The 20181-nt window shown below is 44.9% G+C and overlaps 1 protein-coding gene across 5 annotated transcripts in view; it reads left to right on the top strand.

Moving 5' to 3' along the window:
- The window catches only part of LOC142303207 (protocadherin gamma-B1-like), a 184571-nt gene that overhangs the window by 73809 nt on the left and 90581 nt on the right, over positions 1–20181 (top strand). The window contains exon 1 of one of the 5 annotated variants that reach the window (XM_075344408.1): positions 8399–10974. The exons of the other annotated variants lie outside the window; for them this stretch is intronic. Coding sequence (XP_075200523.1) covers positions 8554–10974 — 2421 coding nt within the window. The 5' untranslated portion in view covers positions 8399–8553. Of the gene's footprint in view, positions 1–8398; positions 10975–20181 lie in introns of those variants that run through there. 5 annotated transcript variants of the gene reach the window in all.

Here is a 20181-nt window from a genome sequence, read left to right as displayed (position 1 = left end):
TTCTGTACTCACTGTAGCTTGGGAGCAGACCTCTGATTCCCAGGCTATAGTGTGACTGAACAGCTCTGCAGACTCAGCCATCTCAGTTCCACCATACTGTGCAGGGCTGATGGAGACTTCAGAGCTGGGAGAAATCAAGTGTGATTGGGATGACAACTCAGAGGACTGGTGTTTTTTGGATGCGGTACTTGAAGTGGCTGAGAGGGCACTTGTTGGACCACTTGAGATCCATTCAAGCATTTTCCTTTTTTGCCCATCATCTACCTTTCTTCCTGTTGTTCGTGTCCGTAAAAAAGGGAGCACATCGGATTGTCCACGGTAAGTAGTAGACATCTTACTTTTGCTGGTAGATGGTCTATCTTCAGCAGATGATAATGGAGCTTTGCCACCTTCCCCACGGACAAAACCTTTTTTGCCTTTTCCACCACGCCTCTTCCCCTTTCCACCAGCATCTGTCATTTTGCCACTCATGTTGATTGCGACAAGATTGTGGACTGAAAATGTGGTAGTAAAAATTGAGAGGTGGTGAAGATTGCAGTGGTGGTCTAGCTTTATTAACAGCAGAATAATAAAGAATAAATATCCCTGACAATGCAACTTAGTTATAATTAGTTGGAGTGTGCAACGCAGGCAGACGTGCTGCAAATGTCTTTGCACTAGTGGGACTATAGCAAAGTCCAATAGCCACGTATAGGATGCCACTAGGTACACTGAGTGTTTGCTAGTATAATGGCTTGGTTAGAATGAGTTGTAGTGTGCAACGCAGGCAGACGCGCTCTGCAAATGTCTTTGCACTAGTGGGACTATAGCAAAGTCCAATAGCCACGTATAGGATGCCACTAGGTACACTGAGTGTTTGCTAGTATAATGGCTTGGTTAGAATGAGTTGTAGTGTGCAACGCAGGCAGACGCGCTCTGCAAATGTCTTTGCACTAGTGGGACTATAGCAAAGTCCAATAGCCACGTATAGGATGCCACTAGGTACACTGAGTGTTTGCTAGTATAATGGCTTGGTTAGAATGAGTTGTAGTGTGCAACGCAGGCAGACGCGCTCTGCAAATGTCTTTGCACTAGTGGGACTATAGCAAAGTCCAATAGCCACGTATAGGATGCCACTAGGTACACTGAGTGTTTGCTAGTATAATGGCTTGGTTAGAATGAGTTGTAGTGTGCAACGCAGGCAGACGCGCTCTGCAAATGTCTTTGCACTAGTGGGACTATAGCAAAGTCCAATAGCCACGTATAGGATGCCACTAGGTACACTGAGTGTTTGCTAGTATAATGGCTTGGTTAGAATGAGTTGTAGTGTGCAACGCAGGCAGACGCGCTCTGCAAATGTCTTTGCACTAGTGGGACTATAGCAAAGTCCAATAGCCACGTATAGGATGCCACTAGGTACACTGAGTGTTTGCTAGTATAATGGCTTGGTTAGAATGAGTTGTAGTGTGCAACGCAGGCAGACGCGCTCTGCAAATGTCTTTGCACTAGTGGGACTATAGCAAAGTCCAATAGCCACGTATAGGATGCCACTAGGTACACTGAGTGTTTGCTAGTATAATGGCTTGGTTAGAATGAGTTGTAGTGTGCAACGCAGGCAGACGCGCTCTGCAAATGTCTTTGCACTAGTGGGACTATAGCAAAGTCCAATAGCCACGTATAGGATGCCACTAGGTACACTGAGTGTTTGCTAGTATAATGGCTTGGTTAGAATGAGTTGTAGTGTGCAACGCAGGCAGACGCGCTCTGCAAATGTCTTTGCACTAGTGGGACTATAGCAAAGTCCAATAGCCACGTATAGGATGCCACTAGGTACACTGAGTGTTTGCTAGTATAATGGCTTGGTTAGAATGAGTTGTAGTGTGCAACGCAGGCAGACGCGCTCTGCAAATGTCTTTGCACTAGTGGGACTATAGCAAAGTCCAATAGCCACGTATAGGATGCCACTAGGTACACTGAGTGTTTGCTAGTATAATGGCTTGGTTAGAATGAGTTGTAGTGTGCAACGCAGGCAGACGCGCTCTGCAAATGTCTTTGCACTAGTGGGACTATAGCAAAGTCCAATAGCCACGTATAGGATGCCACTAGGTACACTGAGTGTTTGCTAGTATAATGGCTTGGTTAGAATGAGTTGTAGTGTGCAACGCAGGCAGACGCGCTCTGCAAATGTCTTTGCACTAGTGGGACTATAGCAAAGTCCAATAGCCACGTATAGGATGCCACTAGGTACACTGAGTGTTTGCTAGTATAATGGCTTGGTTAGAATGAGTTGTAGTGTGCAACGCAGGCAGACGCGCTCTGCAAATGTCTTTGCACTAGTGGGACTATAGCAAAGTCCAATAGCCACGTATAGGATGCCACTAGGTACACTGAGTGTTTGCTAGTATAATGGCTTGGTTAGAATGAGTTGTAGTGTGCAACGCAGGCAGACGCGCTCTGCAAATGTCTTTGCACTAGTGGGACTATAGCAAAGTCCAATAGCCACGTATAGGATGCCACTAGGTACACTGAGTGTTTGCTAGTATAATGGCTTGGTTAGAATGAGTTGTAGTGTGCAACGCAGGCAGACGCGCTCTGCAAATGTCTTTGCACTAGTGGGACTATAGCAAAGTCCAATAGCCACGTATAGGATGCCACTAGGTACACTGAGTGTTTGCTAGTATAATGGCTTGGTTAGAATGAGTTGTAGTGTGCAACGCAGGCAGACGCGCTCTGCAAATGTCTTTGCACTAGTGGGACTATAGCAAAGTCCAATAGCCACGTATAGGATGCCACTAGGTACACTGAGTGTTTGCTAGTATAATGGCTTGGTTAGAATGAGTTGTAGTGTGCAACGCAGGCAGACGCGCTCTGCAAATGTCTTTGCACTAGTGGGACTATAGCAAAGTCCAATAGCCACGTATAGGATGCCACTAGGTACACTGAGTGTTTGCTAGTATAATGGCTTGGTTAGAATGAGTTGTAGTGTGCAACGCAGGCAGACGCGCTCTGCAAATGTCTTTGCACTAGTGGGACTATAGCAAAGTCCAATAGCCACGTATAGGATGCCACTAGGTACACTGAGTGTTTGCTAGTATAATGGCTTGGTTAGAATGAGTTGTAGTGTGCAACGCAGGCAGACGCGCTCTGCAAATGTCTTTGCACTAGTGGGACTATAGCAAAGTCCAATAGCCACGTATAGGATGCCACTAGGTACACTGAGTGTTTGCTAGTATAATGGCTTGGTTAGAATGAGTTGTAGTGTGCAACGCAGGCAGACGCGCTCTGCAAATGTCTTTGCACTAGTGGGACTATAGCAAAGTCCAATAGCCACGTATAGGATGCCACTAGGTACACTGAGTGTTTGCTAGTATAATGGCTTGGTTAGAATGAGTTGTAGTGTGCAACGCAGGCAGACGCGCTCTGCAAATGTCTTTGCACTAGTGGGACTATAGCAAAGTCCAATAGCCACGTATAGGATGCCACTAGGTACACTGAGTGTTTGCTAGTATAATGGCTTGGTTAGAATGAGTTGTAGTGTGCAACGCAGGCAGACGCGCTCTGCAAATGTCTTTGCACTAGTGGGACTATAGCAAAGTCCAATAGCCACGTATAGGATGTCACTAGGTACACTGAGTGTTTGCTAGTATAATGGCTTGGTTAGAATGAGTTGTAGTGTGCAACGCAGGCAGACGCGCTCTGCAAATGTCTTTGCACTAGTGGGACTATAGCAAAGTCCAATAGCCACGTATAGGATGCCACTAGGTACACTGAGTGTTTGCTAGTATAATGGCTTGGTTAGAATGAGTTGTAGTGTGCAACGCAGGCAGACGCGCTCTGCAAATGTCTTTGCACTAGTGGGACTATAGCAAAGTCCAATAGCCACGTATAGGATGCCACTAGGTACACTGAGTGTTTGCTAGTATAATGGCTTGGTTAGAATGAGTTGTAGTGTGCAACGCAGGCAGACGCGCTCTGCAAATGTCTTTGCACTAGTGGGACTATAGCAAAGTCCAATAGCCACGTATAGGATGCCACTAGGTACACTGAGTGTTTGCTAGTATAATGGCTTGGTTAGAATGAGTTGTAGTGTGCAACGCAGGCAGACGCGCTCTGCAAATGTCTTTGCACTAGTGGGACTATAGCAAAGTCCAATAGCCACGTATAGGATGCCACTAGGTACACTGAGTGTTTGCTAGTATAATGGCTTGGTTAGAATGAGTTGTAGTGTGCAACGCAGGCAGACGCGCTCTGCAAATGTCTTTGCACTAGTGGGACTATAGCAAAGTCCAATAGCCACGTATAGGATGCCACTAGGTACACTGAGTGTTTGCTAGTATAATGGCTTGGTTAGAATGAGTTGTAGTGTGCAACGCAGGCAGACGCGCTCTGCAAATGTCTTTGCACTAGTGGGACTATAGCAAAGTCCAATAGCCACGTATAGGATGCCACTAGGTACACTGAGTGTTTGCTAGTATAATGGCTTGGTTAGAATGAGTTGTAGTGTGCAACGCAGGCAGACGCGCTCTGCAAATGTCTTTGCACTAGTGGGACTATAGCAAAGTCCAATAGCCACGTATAGGATGCCACTAGGTACACTGAGTGTTTGCTAGTATAATGGCTTGGTTAGAATGAGTTGTAGTGTGCAACGCAGGCAGACGCGCTCTGCAAATGTCTTTGCACTAGTGGGACTATAGCAAAGTCCAATAGCCACGTATAGGATGCCACTAGGTACACTGAGTGTTTGCTAGTATAATGGCTTGGTTAGAATGAGTTGTAGTGTGCAACGCAGGCAGACGCGCTCTGCAAATGTCTTTGCACTAGTGGGACTATAGCAAAGTCCAATAGCCACGTATAGGATGCCACTAGGTACACTGAGTGTTTGCTAGTATAATGGCTTGGTTAGAATGAGTTGTAGTGTGCAACGCAGGCAGACGCGCTCTGCAAATGTCTTTGCACTAGTGGGACTATAGCAAAGTCCAATAGCCACGTATAGGATGCCACTAGGTACACTGAGTGTTTGCTAGTATAATGGCTTGGTTAGAATGAGTTGTAGTGTGCAACGCAGGCAGACGCGCTCTGCAAATGTCTTTGCACTAGTGGGACTATAGCAAAGTCCAATAGCCACGTATAGGATGCCACTAGGTACACTGAGTGTTTGCTAGTATAATGGCTTGGTTAGAATGAGTTGTAGTGTGCAACGCAGGCAGACGCGCTCTGCAAATGTCTTTGCACTAGTGGGACTATAGCAAAGTCCAATAGCCACGTATAGGATGCCACTAGGTACACTGAGTGTTTGCTAGTATAATGGCTTGGTTAGAATGAGTTGTAGTGTGCAACGCAGGCAGACGCGCTCTGCAAATGTCTTTGCACTAGTGGGACTATAGCAAAGTCCAATAGCCACGTATAGGATGCCACTAGGTACACTGAGTGTTTGCTAGTATAATGGCTTGGTTAGAATGAGTTGTAGTGTGCAACGCAGGCAGACGCGCTCTGCAAATGTCTTTGCACTAGTGGGACTATAGCAAAGTCCAATAGCCACGTATAGGATGCCACTAGGTACACTGAGTGTTTGCTAGTATAATGGCTTGGTTAGAATGAGTTGTAGTGTGCAACGCAGGCAGACGCGCTCTGCAAATGTCTTTGCACTAGTGGGACTATAGCAAAGTCCAATAGCCACGTATAGGATGCCACTAGGTACACTGAGTGTTTGCTAGTATAATGGCTTGGTTAGAATGAGTTGTAGTGTGCAACGCAGGCAGACGCGCTCTGCAAATGTCTTTGCACTAGTGGGACTATAGCAAAGTCCAATAGCCACGTATAGGATGCCACTAGGTACACTGAGTGTTTGCTAGTATAATGGCTTGGTTAGAATGAGTTGTAGTGTGCAACGCAGGCAGACGCGCTCTGCAAATGTCTTTGCACTAGTGGGACTATAGCAAAGTCCAATAGCCACGTATAGGATGCCACTAGGTACACTGAGTGTTTGCTAGTATAATGGCTTAGTTATCAGTTGGAGTGTGCAGAGGACAAGAGGGTACAGTGGCAGGATTGTGGTGCTCTGGGTAGAGGAATGGAAGACTGCCTTTCTATTCCCTCCTAATGGTGAAATGCAGGTAGGAAATCCCTGACCTGGGCTACACAGACGCTGTTGCTGTTTGCAGGACCTGTCACCTATGGCTCTCTGACCCTGCCGGTTGGAGCCCTTAAAAGGACTGCTATAAAGTGCTCTCCCTAAGCTGTCTAACGCTGTGTATGCAGCGCATACAGCTGTATCGGCTATAGGACTCAGGAAGACGGAGCTGCGACAGTGATGTCTGACACCAAAGACGCAGAAGGCAGATAATGGCGTCCGTGAAGAAAATGTCCGGTTTTATAATGCAGGGACATGTGACATGCAGATCCTATCACACATGCCGTTGCTTCTCTGGCTCAAAGTCTACTTAGCTGTGTGTGTGTCTGGGATTGGCTGACATGCTGGCCCGCCCCACAAGACGCGCGCGCTTAGGGAAGGAAGACAAGAAAAAAAAAAAAAAAAAATGGCGATCGCCATTATAGAAACAGCAGTGATCTGAAGGCGCTGTTCACGCACACTATACACTGAAATGTGATAATAGTTTGATTCACAGAGTGACTTACACTATTACAGCAGAAACCAAGCTATGATTTAGCTGTTTTTTGGCTGCTAGAACCGTTCTCGAACGTTTCTAGAACTACCGAGCTTTTGCAAAAAGCTCGAGTTCTAGTTCGATCTAGAACATGCCCCAAAATCACTCGAGCCGCGAACTGGAGAACCACGAACCACGAACCGCGCTCAACTCTACTTATTACCCCAATTACCACCGTACCAGGGCAATCAGAAAGAGCAGGGTAAAGTTCTGGGATTGTCACATCTAATGGATGTGACAATCCTGGATGCTTGCAGGCTGCTATTTTTAGGCTGGGGGGGGCCAATAAGCATGGGTCTCCACAGCCTGAAAATACCATTTCCCAACTGTTGGGCTTAATCATGGCTGGGTTTTAAAATTGAGGAGTAACTCATGCCATTTTTTAAAATTATTTATTTAAATAATGAAAAAAATAGCCGCAGGCGGTTCCTCTTACGTCGTTACACAGCCAAGATAAGCACACAGCTGGGGGCTGCAGCCTGTAGCCATATGCTTTATCTGTGCTGGGTATCATAATATGGGTGTACCCTATGCAAATTTGTTTATTTATTTTATACCATGATAGTGACACACAGACGGGGTCTGTAATAGGTTGCAATCAGACGTTGTCACACAGGCTGGGAGGGTGCTGTCTGACTGCAACCAATCACAGAAGCCAGCACTGCGGGTGGGTGGGGGAAGCAGTGAATATGTATGAACAATGAAGAGCGGCCATGGAATAAGAAGGAGGGGGTCTGAAAACAGTTACTGCTGTGCTGGACAATCGGTAAGTATAGCGCGCTTTCTCTATTCCCCCTATCCCTTCTATTATCATTTTTAAGTGCCAGATTATGGTCTCCATAGACTTACATGGGGACCAGCATTCGGCCAGATATCCAGGATCAATTTTGGGCTGGAGCCGAAGTCTAGTTAATCCCGTCGATCCTGAATATCTATGAGTTCACCCATCACTAGTAATAAAGAAGGCCATTTGTTAGTGCTCCATGATGTATATGCAAAATTGTTTTCAAAGATGTCGATATTATAGCAACAGCTGCAGGGTTATGCATTGGGTTCTCTGTTGAACAGACAAGTAATGTCTTTGTGTGGTTAGAGTTTTCTAATAGCGTATTGTGTGTGCTCTTTGGTTTGTTTGTGTCAGCTTTCCTATGTAACCTCAATGTTAAGATATTGCAGATAATAGTTACTACATGACTCAAGTACAACAGTTTGTTCTCCCAAAATGTGGGGAGTAAGTCCGGAATGATACAACTGAAAGTTGAAATCATCAACAAAACATTCACATTAAAAAATTTTTTTACCAGATTGTTGTAAATCAAGCTCCTGCCTCATTTCTTATTCCCTTGATGCTTATGATAAACATAAGTAATTTTTTTTAGCTGTACTATGGGACTATGAAATTATGATTATCTCTTTATTAAGCCTGTATAGTTATAATTTGGTAATTTATTTTTAAGGAAGTCAATTATCTTTCGTGCTTTTAATGACCTTTTATTATTCTTTTATGAAAACTGAATATAACAGTTTAATAATAAAATATATAAAACTAGAAAATACTTAAGTAAATAATTTGTTATTAGTATATTAACAGCAATAAAAAATAAATATGTTGAATGTTTCAAATATATACTTTATAAGGACATTGCAATTCTGAATTTTCACCTCTGAGCGCCGCTGTTGAACCAGAAAGTGAAAAATGCAGAACTGAAAATCCACTGGTGTTTTCCTTTGTCATTCACATTGCTGAGCTGCAGAAAGAACCACAGACATTTTCTCGATTCTCCTGGACACAGAGATAAGGATACAATTTGATAAAACAATTTCAGATATCATGGATATTGTTCTATTTAACATTTGCATTGGATGATTAAGGTTTACTGAATATATTTTGGATTTTTTTTCCCTGTGGATGGTCAGGATGGATTCTCTTATACAGGGCTGCACCGGAATCCGATGGCAAGTAATATATGTCTTATTTTATTATCTTTGTTACTCAGTCTCTGGACAGATTCATTATTCCATTGTAGAAGAAATGAGGAAAGACTCTGTTATAGCAAATATTGCAGATGACCTTGGATTAGATGATAAGCAGCTCTCATCTAGAAAACTGAGGATTGTATCCAGAGCTTCAGAGAAATATTTCTATGTAAATCCTAACAATGGAAACCTGTATATAAAGGACAGGATAGACAGAGAGACACTGTGTGGGACAGAGGCTTTATGTTTCTTAACCTTTGATGCTGTGGTTGAAAATCCATTTAACAAGTTTAAAATCAAGGTTGAAATTCAGGATATAAATGATAATTCTCCACAATTCTTCCATAATACGATTAGTTTGGAAATAATTGAATTTGCATCACCAAGAGCAAGATTTGCTTTACAGAGGGCAGAAGATCCAGATATTGGTAGTAATTCAGTGCAGACATACAAGCTCAGTGATAATCAGTATTTTACACTTACTGAGAATATCAGAACAGATGGAAATAAATATCCAGAGCTTGTACTAGAGAAACCATTAGATCGAGAGAAACAAGACATTCATAGACTAATACTAACAGCCTTGGATGGAGGAAATCCTATCAGGACTGGTACAACATTATTAAAAGTTATTGTTATAGATGCCAATGACAATGCCCCTATATTTACTCAGGATATGTATAAAGTCACCTTAAAGGAAAACATTGCCGTTAATTCTACAGTGATCATATTGAATGCAACAGACAATGATGAAGGAGTCAATGCACAGATCACATATTCTTTTATTAAAACATCTGGAAACATCCACCATACAGGAATATTTAGTATTAACCCAAATACTGGTGAAATCAAGATCAATGGAAACTTAGACATTGAAAAAACAAAAAATTATGAATTGTCCGTACAAGCCAAGGATGGAGGAGGCCTTGTAGCTCATTGTACGGTTCTGGTGGAGGTCATAGATGTAAATGACAATGCTCCTGAGATATCTGTCACCTCATTATCTTCTCCGATTCCTGAAGATTCTACATCTGGAACAATGATTGCTCTGATCGAAGTTCATGATCAAGATTCTGGAGATAATGCAGATGTTGATTGCCAAATACTTGAAGATGTTCCCTTTAATTTATTATCATCAGACAATTACTATAGACTTGTTTTAAGTGGTGCTATAGACAGAGAGAAAAGATCTTCCTATAATATCACCATTAAAGCTACAGATAGGGGATCTCCACCTCTTTCCAGTACACGAGTTCTCAGATTAGATATAGCAGATGTTAATGACAACCCGCCATTATTTTTAAAATCTTCTTTTGTGGCTTATGTGCCAGAGAACAATCTACCAGGAGCTTCAATATTCAGTATACAAGCCTCAGATCCTGACAGTGGAGATAATGCTAAAATAATTTACTCAATATCCAACACCATTAAAGAAGCTCCGTCAATAACGTCTTATCTCTCCATCAATGTAGAGACCGGAGTTCTCTATGCTCAACGATTATTTGATTATGAACAGAACAATGAGTTTATAATAGAAGTCACAGCCTCAGACAATGGATCCCCCTCTCTGAGTAGCAATGTTACATTATTTATCCATATAGTGGACCAGAATGATAATGCTCCAAAGATCTTATACCCATTATTGGACACTAGTGGGACAGTTGTGTTTGAAATGGTGCCTTTTGTTTTTGAGCCTGGTTCTTTAGTTACTAAAGTGATAGCTGTAGATGCAGACTCTGGACATAATTCCTGGCTCTCTTATCACTTTATTCACGCGTCAGACCAAAATCATTTTGTGATAAGTGAGCGCACGGGGGAGATCAGAACATCACGTATCTTTCACGAAAAGGACTTATTAAATTACAAAGTAGTAGTGATGGTGAAGGACAATGGACATCCCATTCTCTCTGCTACAGCCACCTTAAGTCTTATTATTGCAGATGAATTTCAGCAGGTTGTTCCTAAACTTAGCAACAAACTGAAAGAGGAAGAAACTCAAAGCACCTTACAATTATATTTATTGGTTGCACTTGGTCTTATTTCTTTCCTCTTTATAATAACTGTGATGGTGGCGATTATATCCAAATGTAAGCAGCAAAAACCATTACCAGCCTTCTCTACTCTCACTACAAATCTGTATCCTCCAATTGATCCCAGAACATTCTCCATGTACAGTGATGGATCGTTACCTTTACCATACTCATATAATATGTGTGTGGCGCTAGATCCTGCTGATGGGGACTTTTCTTACATGAATCCAAGTGGAAATGTTCCAGTGGAAAATCTGATTGATGCTGATAATACCGAACAAGGAACTGAATGTCTCAATGAATCATCTCCAAGTACTGACCAAGTAAGATGTTTTAATTTTCTACTGATAGTATTAAGATCTGTGACATCTAAATTATGATTTCTAGAGGTATTTGTTTCTCAGTATCAACTTTATTTAGAGCTAACATCAAGGCTAATGCCTTGCTAGTTAAGTTTACTTTTTATGTGTAGACTCTAATATTTATGTGTTTTGTTCTTGCCAAAAATGTTTTTTTTTAAAGCTGGAAAATGTACATAAATAAAAAACCTTCTCTATATCAGCCATGACTCTTTGTTCCAGCATCACAGTCTGGACACTATTGTTTATCCACTTTTTCCAGAATCTAAAATACATAGTCTCAATTTATTGATAATATTTCCTTTGTGTTTGATTATTGCAACAGTTTTTTATAATGCAAGATCGAGAAAAGGCACCATAGATATCAACGATACAAAGAAACCAGTATTGCAGACATAAAGCACCTTTAATAGATCAATGCATTAATATCCTGACAGACTGTGGCATTAAAAATGGTGAATGCCCATGGGCACCCCCTTCCAAAACCAATGTGTTTTGGCAATGCCTTATGGCTGTGTCTTAACCATGATTAAGGCACAGCCATAAGGCATCGATAAAATGCGTTAGTCTTGTAAAAGGGGTGGGGGCATTTTTAATGCCTTGATCTGTCTGGATATTTTTACATTGATCTATTAAAGCTTTTTTATGTCTAGAACACTGGTTTCTTTGCATCGCTGGATACCTATGGTTTATTTTCTCAATGCTTCATAGTCTGGATCCAGGCCACGCCATGCTGATCTTAGGAACTCCATACAATGTGGACGGGTGAGCTGACTTATTAAAGTCTGTGTCTAAGTTTTCATGATGCTGTTATAAGGTTGCACTAGTCTGGAAAAGATATTTTGTAACCTATTAGGTTCCAAGTTAAGATTATTTTCTTTTGGCAGTAAGGTAAAGGTGATAGAAATAACAAATATCTGTCTGGAGATCTTGTACTACTTTGCATTACACAGGCAGTTTATTTATTTAAATAGACTCTGTATAATTCTTAAAGGATAACGCTAATTTTAATTTTTATTCCTTAAATCAATAGTACACATGCAAATAGGAAACTTTGTGATATATCTTAATAGGGAACTTTGCTTATTTCTACACAGAAACTGATCATTCACTCTCCTTTGATGAGTAAAATAGGAATTGAATGAAGACAGATTTTCCCATTAAAAGTACCAACTGTCCTTTCCTATGGAGAGGGGAAGGAGGGAGGAGGAGCTAGAGGCGGACACAGAATCTACTGCCCATTCTACTAAACCAATAGTTAGAGTTGTTCAAAGAGCTTACTGAGCACTAACTGTCATCTCCTATCTCAGTAATTGCAAAATTATTGTAATTCCTCTGCATTGCGAATTTTGAAAATTTATAGTTAGTCCAGGATGAGAAAGAAAGCCATTTTTATAATAATATATATTACGAAATGTATAATTGTATTGTGTTCTATAGCTTTATAGAAAAAATAAACTTTAAACAACTACAATTCTTTAATGCTTCTTAAGGTGGCGCTACAGGAAAATGTAGCCTTCACAACCAACATTCATTTTAAATTATAGGTAATAGCTTGAGGTCCCAACAGAGGAACAAATTGTGTTCTGTTTATTGTTAAAGGACCTTTCTAAAAAATAGTCATTGTTAAAAGAGAACTACTTGAAAAATGAATATGCACATTGATCCCCAGTCTAGTGTTACGCCCCTGTAGCTTGGTCGTTACAGGGTATTGAACAATATCATTCCTGAGCAGGATGAGGCACCCTGGTAAGTTTTCACATGCACACCAGCAGCCACCAGGAAGGAGTTAATACTTTTCCAGCACTTAGCTTAGGTTTGCATAACACATCCTCTCACCTAAATGAGCAGGAAGCGGGTGGCTTCACACAGACAACGTGATGATTTCTTGTGAGGGAGGGGGCCTGAGCTGGAATACAGTGCAGAGCAGACAGGAAGTCTAGTTATAACCATCTGAGATGTGAAAGAGCACAGACCTCTGCAGGGACAGCTCTGCAGAGGTCTGTGCTCTTTCACATCTCAGATGGTTATAACTAGACTTCCTGTCTGCTCTGCACTGTATTCCAGCTCAGGCCCCCTCCCTCACAAGAAATCATCACGTTTTCTGTGTGAAGCCACACGCTTCCTGCTCATTTAGGTGAGAGGATGTGTTATGCAAACCTAAGCTAGTAACACCCGGAGGAAGAGGAACTGGTACGAGTGATCATGGGGATGTACCTGGTATCGCCTGAAGTGGCCAGGCTGCTACAGAAGGGGGAGACAGAAAGGTGGGTAAGTACCCAAAAAGCTCCATGCCACGGGGACCGCAACAATACGCACACGAAAGGATTACCCTACCAGACCCTGCTTCTGACCTGCCTGGGACTGACCGGAGGCTACAACGGCAACGATCAGCACCCGGTTGCGATGTTGGAACAGACCAGTGAATAAAGGAATCTGGAACCCGCACCCAGGGACTTTTGTGAGTAAATGCCTCCGCCCTGTGCCCCAGTGCTCAAGTGGACTTCTGCCCCTGTTTGTCACTAACCTCCCGGGGCTTCCCCGCTCTACGCCTTGGGGAGCGATTCCATCTCGGCTGCACGTAACACCTGCCCTGGAGAGAGACTGTGCAGCGGCGGCTAATAACCTGGCTGCATACCACGGGTTGCGCTGCTAGCAACCCCCCTTCCAACCCCATAGCGCTCCTGGGGGAGAGAAGAGTTGCAGATGGAGGGGATCCGTGGCAGAGGAGGCCGAGACCCCAGTCGCCGCCACAACTGGTGACATGCTCCCTAGGAACCCCGTTACCCTCTTTCCATTACCCCCTGGTTACACCAGACTGTCGAACTCTTTTAATGAAACCCGCTGGGGTCACGGAAGCTGGGTCGGGCCACTCACAGCTTGACCCCAAACACCACCGGCCCGGTGACCGTATAAGCCCTGCAGGCTCTGGCGTGGGCATTTCACTAGCACTGCAACTAATGAACAACTATAAGGCTATGTTTTCCCGTTCAATATTTGGTTAGTATTTTACATCAGTATTTGTAAGCCAAAATCAGGAGTGGGTGAAAAATGCCGAAGTGGTGCCCATGTTTCTGTTATAACTTTTCTCAGATTGTTCCGCTCCTGATTTTGGCTTATAAATACTGAACATCAGTTTGGTCCATTAGGCTAAGTTCCAATGTAGCGTGTTAGTTACAAACCTTATACAGCAAAAATACTATACTATACAAAAATACTTTGATCTGCAAAGTGGTTTCTACTGGTATAGTGCATTGCAAACAGTAAAATATGCAATAACATATTCAACATGATGCAGATTTCAAGGCCAAAGGATTGGTCAATTTACTTTACATATGTTTTTAGAAAAAGAGGGATGAAGTTTCCTAAAATCATCTGTGCAATGTGAGTACTTTAAAACACAAAATGTCTAATACAAACTTTTAAACGCATTTACAATGACAGCATTTTCTTTTATTTTTTGCTTTGGAAAAATTTAATAAATGACAGTGCACATTGTGCTTGATTAAAAAAAAAGTTGATTGTTTGCCATGGACACTTGATTCATCATTTACTATTAAGTCTTCCTATGGATCATTTTCTTTTTTTTTAGGTGGAGTATTGTATATCCTTATTTTAGAAACTGACATGCTGTGTCATGAGGTTAAAAGTCTTAAGTTCAATATCAATGTTCTAGATTTTCTGTATAAGATACCCCAGGGAAAGTTGTATATATCCTATGTCCATAAAATCTAGAATTTTAATATGCCCAAAATAGGAAGATAGGTATTTAAAAAAGGACATATATTTGCTAATATAACAGTAATATGCTTTAGAATTTTGGATTTTTGCATTTTCATCCTTAAAATTGTACTACCTTTGTAAGTCATTTATTCCATGAGTATCCTTTACTAAAACTGTGCAATAAAAACTAAACTAAGCTTGTTAACTTAATTAAAAAAAAATGTATTATTGCTAGTAATTATTTTATCAACATTTATTATTCCAAAGACATTTTAGATATGGAACCTGAGCTCTGGTTGTTATAAGCAGTAACACCAGTTTTCCACGAACATATATAGATTTCTGTGCCTACAGATATAGTGTGTTCTGTATTTAAAATATGTTTTCCAAGACTATGATTTCCAAGAGTCTGAAAAAGTACTCAAGTTCAAAAATGATAAAAGAAAACCAACTAAAATATTTGTGAGCGCAAAGAATCTAAGCTATAAGCAGAAAAACAATTAAATGTATTTAAGAGGGCTTTACACGCTACGATATCGTTAATGTTTCATCGTCGGGATCACGTTGTTAGTGACGCACATCCGGGATCATTAATGGTATCACAGCGTGTAATACTTACCAGCGACCTTAAACATCCTCCAAAGTGGTGAAAATCGTTCACCATGGAGAGGTCATTCTAAAATCAAAAATTGTTTATGGTTGTTTATAGATGTTGTTCCTCATTCCTGCGGCAGCACACATCGCTGTGTGTGACACCGCAGGAGCAAGAAACCTCACCTTACCTGCGTCCTGCCCGCAATGAGGAAGGAAGCAGGTGGGCGGGATGTTCGTCCCGCTCATCTCCGCCCCTCCGCTTTGAGTGGCCGGCTGCTTAGTGACATCGCGGTGACATCGCCATGATGCCGAACGCACCTCCCCCTTGAGGGAGGGATTGTTCGGCAGTCACAGTGACGCTGCCGACCAGGTAAGTGCGTGTGACGCTGCCGTAGCGATAATGTTCGCTGTGGCAGCGATCACACGATATCACATGAACGACTGGGGCGGGTGCTTTTGCGTACGATATCGCTAGCAATTGCTAGAAATATCGTAGCGTGTAACGCCTGCTTTAGTCTTGAAAAGAGATATTATGTAGAAGAACATGATTAATTTGACAACTACAGAAATAATTTTAAAAAATCTTTCTTGTAAAATTCCCTGTAAAAACAATGAGATGATGTTCCATTCGGGTAAATATTAAAATGCAATCTCTAGCGTAGTCTTCTTTTTGTTTTTACCAGAAAAGCAGTGGATCTGTGTTACACCTCGTGGCTCTCCTGTGGCAAGGAATGAGACAGTCTGCTTGCCTGCCATGAGTGCTCCTCCTCAGCAGCGCCGAAGGTCTGCCAGACTACGCAGAGTGCAGGAGAAACCTCCTCAGAGAGGCAGCACAAGGGTGACACCTAGTGGTACTCCTGTTGCAAGAAATGAGACGGTCTCCCATTCCTTTCCTGCCGCAGCTCCTCCTGCTCAGCAGCCTCGAAGGTCTGTGAGGTTGCGCAATGTGCAGAGGTTTGCTGCTCAGGGAAGCAGTGAGACTCCCGTTATCTCTACACATTGTGAGACCGAGGATCCCGCCTCTATTTCCCAGAGGCAGGAGGGTGAGCATGTGCTATGCTTGGTGGATCCTGATTCGCCCACTGACGTCACACGGCCTGATGACAAGGCTGGTGACGTGGTGAATCCTGACTGGCCAGGCTGGGATGTCGTGGATCCTGATTGGGTCAAGTCCATCATCTCCGCCTCGCGCCCGCCCTTGGCTGGAGCTACACCTCCTTAAAAGCTCCTCCTGCCATCATGGCGGCGCGCGACCGTCCTTCTATGTTTGGATGTCTGGCAGCGTGCTGCCACGCCACTGCTCAGGCATTATCTTCCTCTGTGGGCTTGGCCCTTGCTGCTTAGGCAGCCCCTGGTTTGTAGGCCGTGTCCCTGCCTTGCTGCTCCGGCAGTAGCTCCTTCTACAGGCCGTGTTCCTGTCCCAGGTGAGCTCCTCGAGTCTCCACTGGACTCACCTGGTTATTGAAAGCACACGTGCGTGGGCACCTCTGTGCTACCCTCGTGCCATATTCTCGTGACTTCCACTGGCACACGTGCGTGGGCACCTCTGTGCTTCCCCGTGCAACAGGTACACCGAGCCGTGTGATCCCTGCCATACAACCCACACGGGTTAGAGCAGACCGGTGTACATAGATCGTCTGTGACATTCCAGACGATCGCTAGCAGCAACCCGCTCACTCTTCACCCACCATAGCAGCGGTCCCTTACACCGCACAGTGGACCTTGACCGGCGGAAGCTGTCCATTCCCCATCTTGGCACGCTTCCCCGGGTCCCCCTCGTAACATTACGGTCGCGCCAAAGGTCTGGCTATGGCTGAAGAGCAGCAGCAGTTGCTGCGTTATGTGCAGCAGTTGGAATCACGTTTGGCAGCAGTGGAGCAGTCTCCCTCCGACAAGACTGCTCTGACGACAGTCGCCACCCAGGCGGCTACCCAGGCTGTGCTATTGGGCGGAAGGTCTCCTCGCCTTGCGCTTCCAGAGCGCTTTAGCGGGGACAGCTCCGAGTGCCGTGGGTTTATAAACCAAGTTACCACCTACTTAGAGCTGTCCGCGAATCTTTACGCTACCGAGAAGGCGAAGGTAGCCTTCGTCCAGTCCCTGCTCACAGGGAGAGCGCTGAAGTGGTCTACGCCGTTGTGGGAGCGCGGAGATCGGGTGGTGACTAACTTAGCATCTTATCTTGGGGCCATGAGAATGGTGTTCCTCGGGCCTCAAGTCACCCACGACTCCGCGCTGCGCCTCCTACGACTTCGGCAAGGGTCCACTTCAGTCGGGGACTTTGCCGTACACTTTAGGACACTTGCCGCAGAGCTGGACTGGCCCGATAAGGTCCTTGTCCCTGTGTTCTGGGAGGGCCTGGCAGGGTTCGTCAAAGACGCACTGGCCACGCGTGAGGTGCCTGCTACTTTAGAGTCCTTGATTGTGGTTGCCTCTCGCATAGACAACCGCCAGGCGGAGCGGAGGCTCGAGGTCTCTTCAGCACCCACGTCCTCACGGCCTAAAAAGCGTCTGGCTCCCGTCTTCCACCAGACAGGTCTCCCAGCCAGCTCTGTAGGCGACTCCGTGGAGTCAATGGAGGTGTCCAAAGCGGTCTCCTCTACCCCAGGTTCTCGGTCTGGTGTCATCTGCTTTTCCTGTGGGCAGAGGGGACACATAGCTACCCGATGTCCCAAACCGTCGGGAAAAGACAGCGTCTAGTTTCCATCAGAGGGGGGTTCCTAGACGCTGCTTCTCCCTCTAGGTTGACTATCAGCGCCCAGTTGCAGTTTGGCACTACTCTCTTCTCTGCTCTGGCCTGCCTGGACTCAGGCGCTGATGGCAATTTCATTTCGACCTCCCTGGCAACCCGATACTCAGTTCCCCTGGTTCTCTTGCCCAAGCCACTCAGGGTTCGGGTAGTCAACGGGTCCATACTAGTCGATCCCATCACCCAGATCACCATCCCTCTCAGGATGGAAGTATCACCAGGACACCATGAGCAGGTGTCCTTCCTGGTGCTTCCAGATGGGACGGATGAGATCCTACTGGGCCTCCCCTGGTTGAGACAGCATGCTCCTATACTCAACTGGGCAACAGGGGAGATCTCATCATGGGCAGGATCCTGTAGGGAGCACCTCGTGACTACCGAACCACCCGCTACCATTAGGTCGGTTGGGTCCTCAGGGAATACAGGGGAGCCAGGTTTACCGACACCTTATGAGGCCTACAGGGACGTCTTCTCCAAGAGGGCCACAGATACCCTTCCTCCCCACCGGCCATACGATTGCCGAATAGACCTGAAGCCAGGCTCCGAGCCCCCTAGGGGCAGAGTGTATCCCCTCTCTGCTCCAGAGACGGAGGCTATGTCCAAATATATTCAGGACAGCCTGGCAAAAGGGTTCATTCGCAAGTCTATTTCACCGGCCGGTGCGGGGTTCTTCTTCGTGCAAAAGAAGGAAGGGGATCTACGCCCCTGTATCGATTACAGGGGATTAAATGCAATCACGATCAAAAACAAATACCCTTTGCCCCTCGTTACGGAGTTATTTGATCGATTCCGCGGGGCAAAGATCTTCACGAAGCTGGATCTACGCGGGGCGTATAATCTAGTGCGAGTCCGAGAGGGCGATGAGTGGAAGACCGCCTTCAACACCAGGGACGGTCACTACGAGTATCTCGTAATGCCCTTCGGACTCTGCAATGCCCCCGCCGTATTTCAAGACTTTGTGAATGATGTTTTCCGGGATTTGTATCTTTCCGTGGTTGCATACCTGGATGATATCCTTATCTTCTCCCCCGATCTTGCCACCCATCGGAGGGATGTCATCCGAGTACTTAAGAGGCTCCGCACTCATTCGTTATATGCTAAGCTAGAAAAGTGCGTTTTTGAACGTGAATCCTTGCCGTTCCTGGGGTATATCGTGTCCAGTCAGGGGTTAGCAATGGATCCGGGGAAGTTGGAGACAGTGATGAAATGGCCTGAGCCCCGCTCGCTGAAAGCGATCCAGCGATTCTTGGGGTTTATCAATTATTATCGCCAGTTCATTCCCAACTTCTCGACGGTGGCAGCACCCATCATTGCCCTTACCCGCAAGGGCGCTAATCCCAAAGCATGGACACGGGAAACGGTAGAGGCATTTCACACTCTCAAAACTTACTTCTCCAGAGCTCCCATCCTTCATCGTCCAGACGTCTCCAAACCCTTTCTACTAGAGGTAGACGCCTCTTCGGTCGGTGCTGGTGCAGTCCTGTACCAGAAAGACGAACGAGGAAGGAAGCATCCATGTTTCTTTTTCTCCAAAACCTTTTCTCCGGCCGAGAGGAACTACTCCATAGGGGATAGGGAGTTACTGGCGATGAAACTAGCATTCCAGGAATGGCGGCATCTCCTGGAGGGTGCGAAGCATCCATTTGAAGTATTTTCCGACCATAAAAATCTCACATACCTCCAGACAGCACAACGCCTGAACCCAAGGCAGGCCCGTTGGTCCTTGTTCTTCTCCCGGTTCCGCTTTATTATCCGCCACCTGGCCGGTGAGAAGAACGTACGGGCCGATGCCTTGTCACGTTGTATGGTTGTGTTGGAGGAGGACGAGGAGGAGCCTCGTCTTATACTACCCCCGGACAGCTTGAGGATGGTCACTCCCACTTCTTTGGACCAGGTGCCACCTGGCAAGACCCTCGTTCCCCCTGAACTACGGAATGAGGTGCTATCGTGGGCCCATGCCTCCAAGGTCGGGGGTCACTTTGGGGTCAAAAGGACCAGAGACCTTGTGACTAGGCACTATTGGTGGCCGAGACTACCCCAGGACATACAGGAGTATGTGGGAGCCTGTATGTCGTGTGCACGGAATAAGCCGTCCCGGCAGAGACCGG

This window comes from Anomaloglossus baeobatrachus, chromosome 4, assembly GCF_048569485.1.
Source record: "Anomaloglossus baeobatrachus isolate aAnoBae1 chromosome 4, aAnoBae1.hap1, whole genome shotgun sequence".
NCBI lineage: Eukaryota > Metazoa > Chordata > Amphibia > Anura > Aromobatidae > Anomaloglossus > Anomaloglossus baeobatrachus.
The sequence above is the reverse complement of the archived record's forward strand: the minus strand, read 5'-3'. Positions and strand labels throughout refer to the sequence as shown.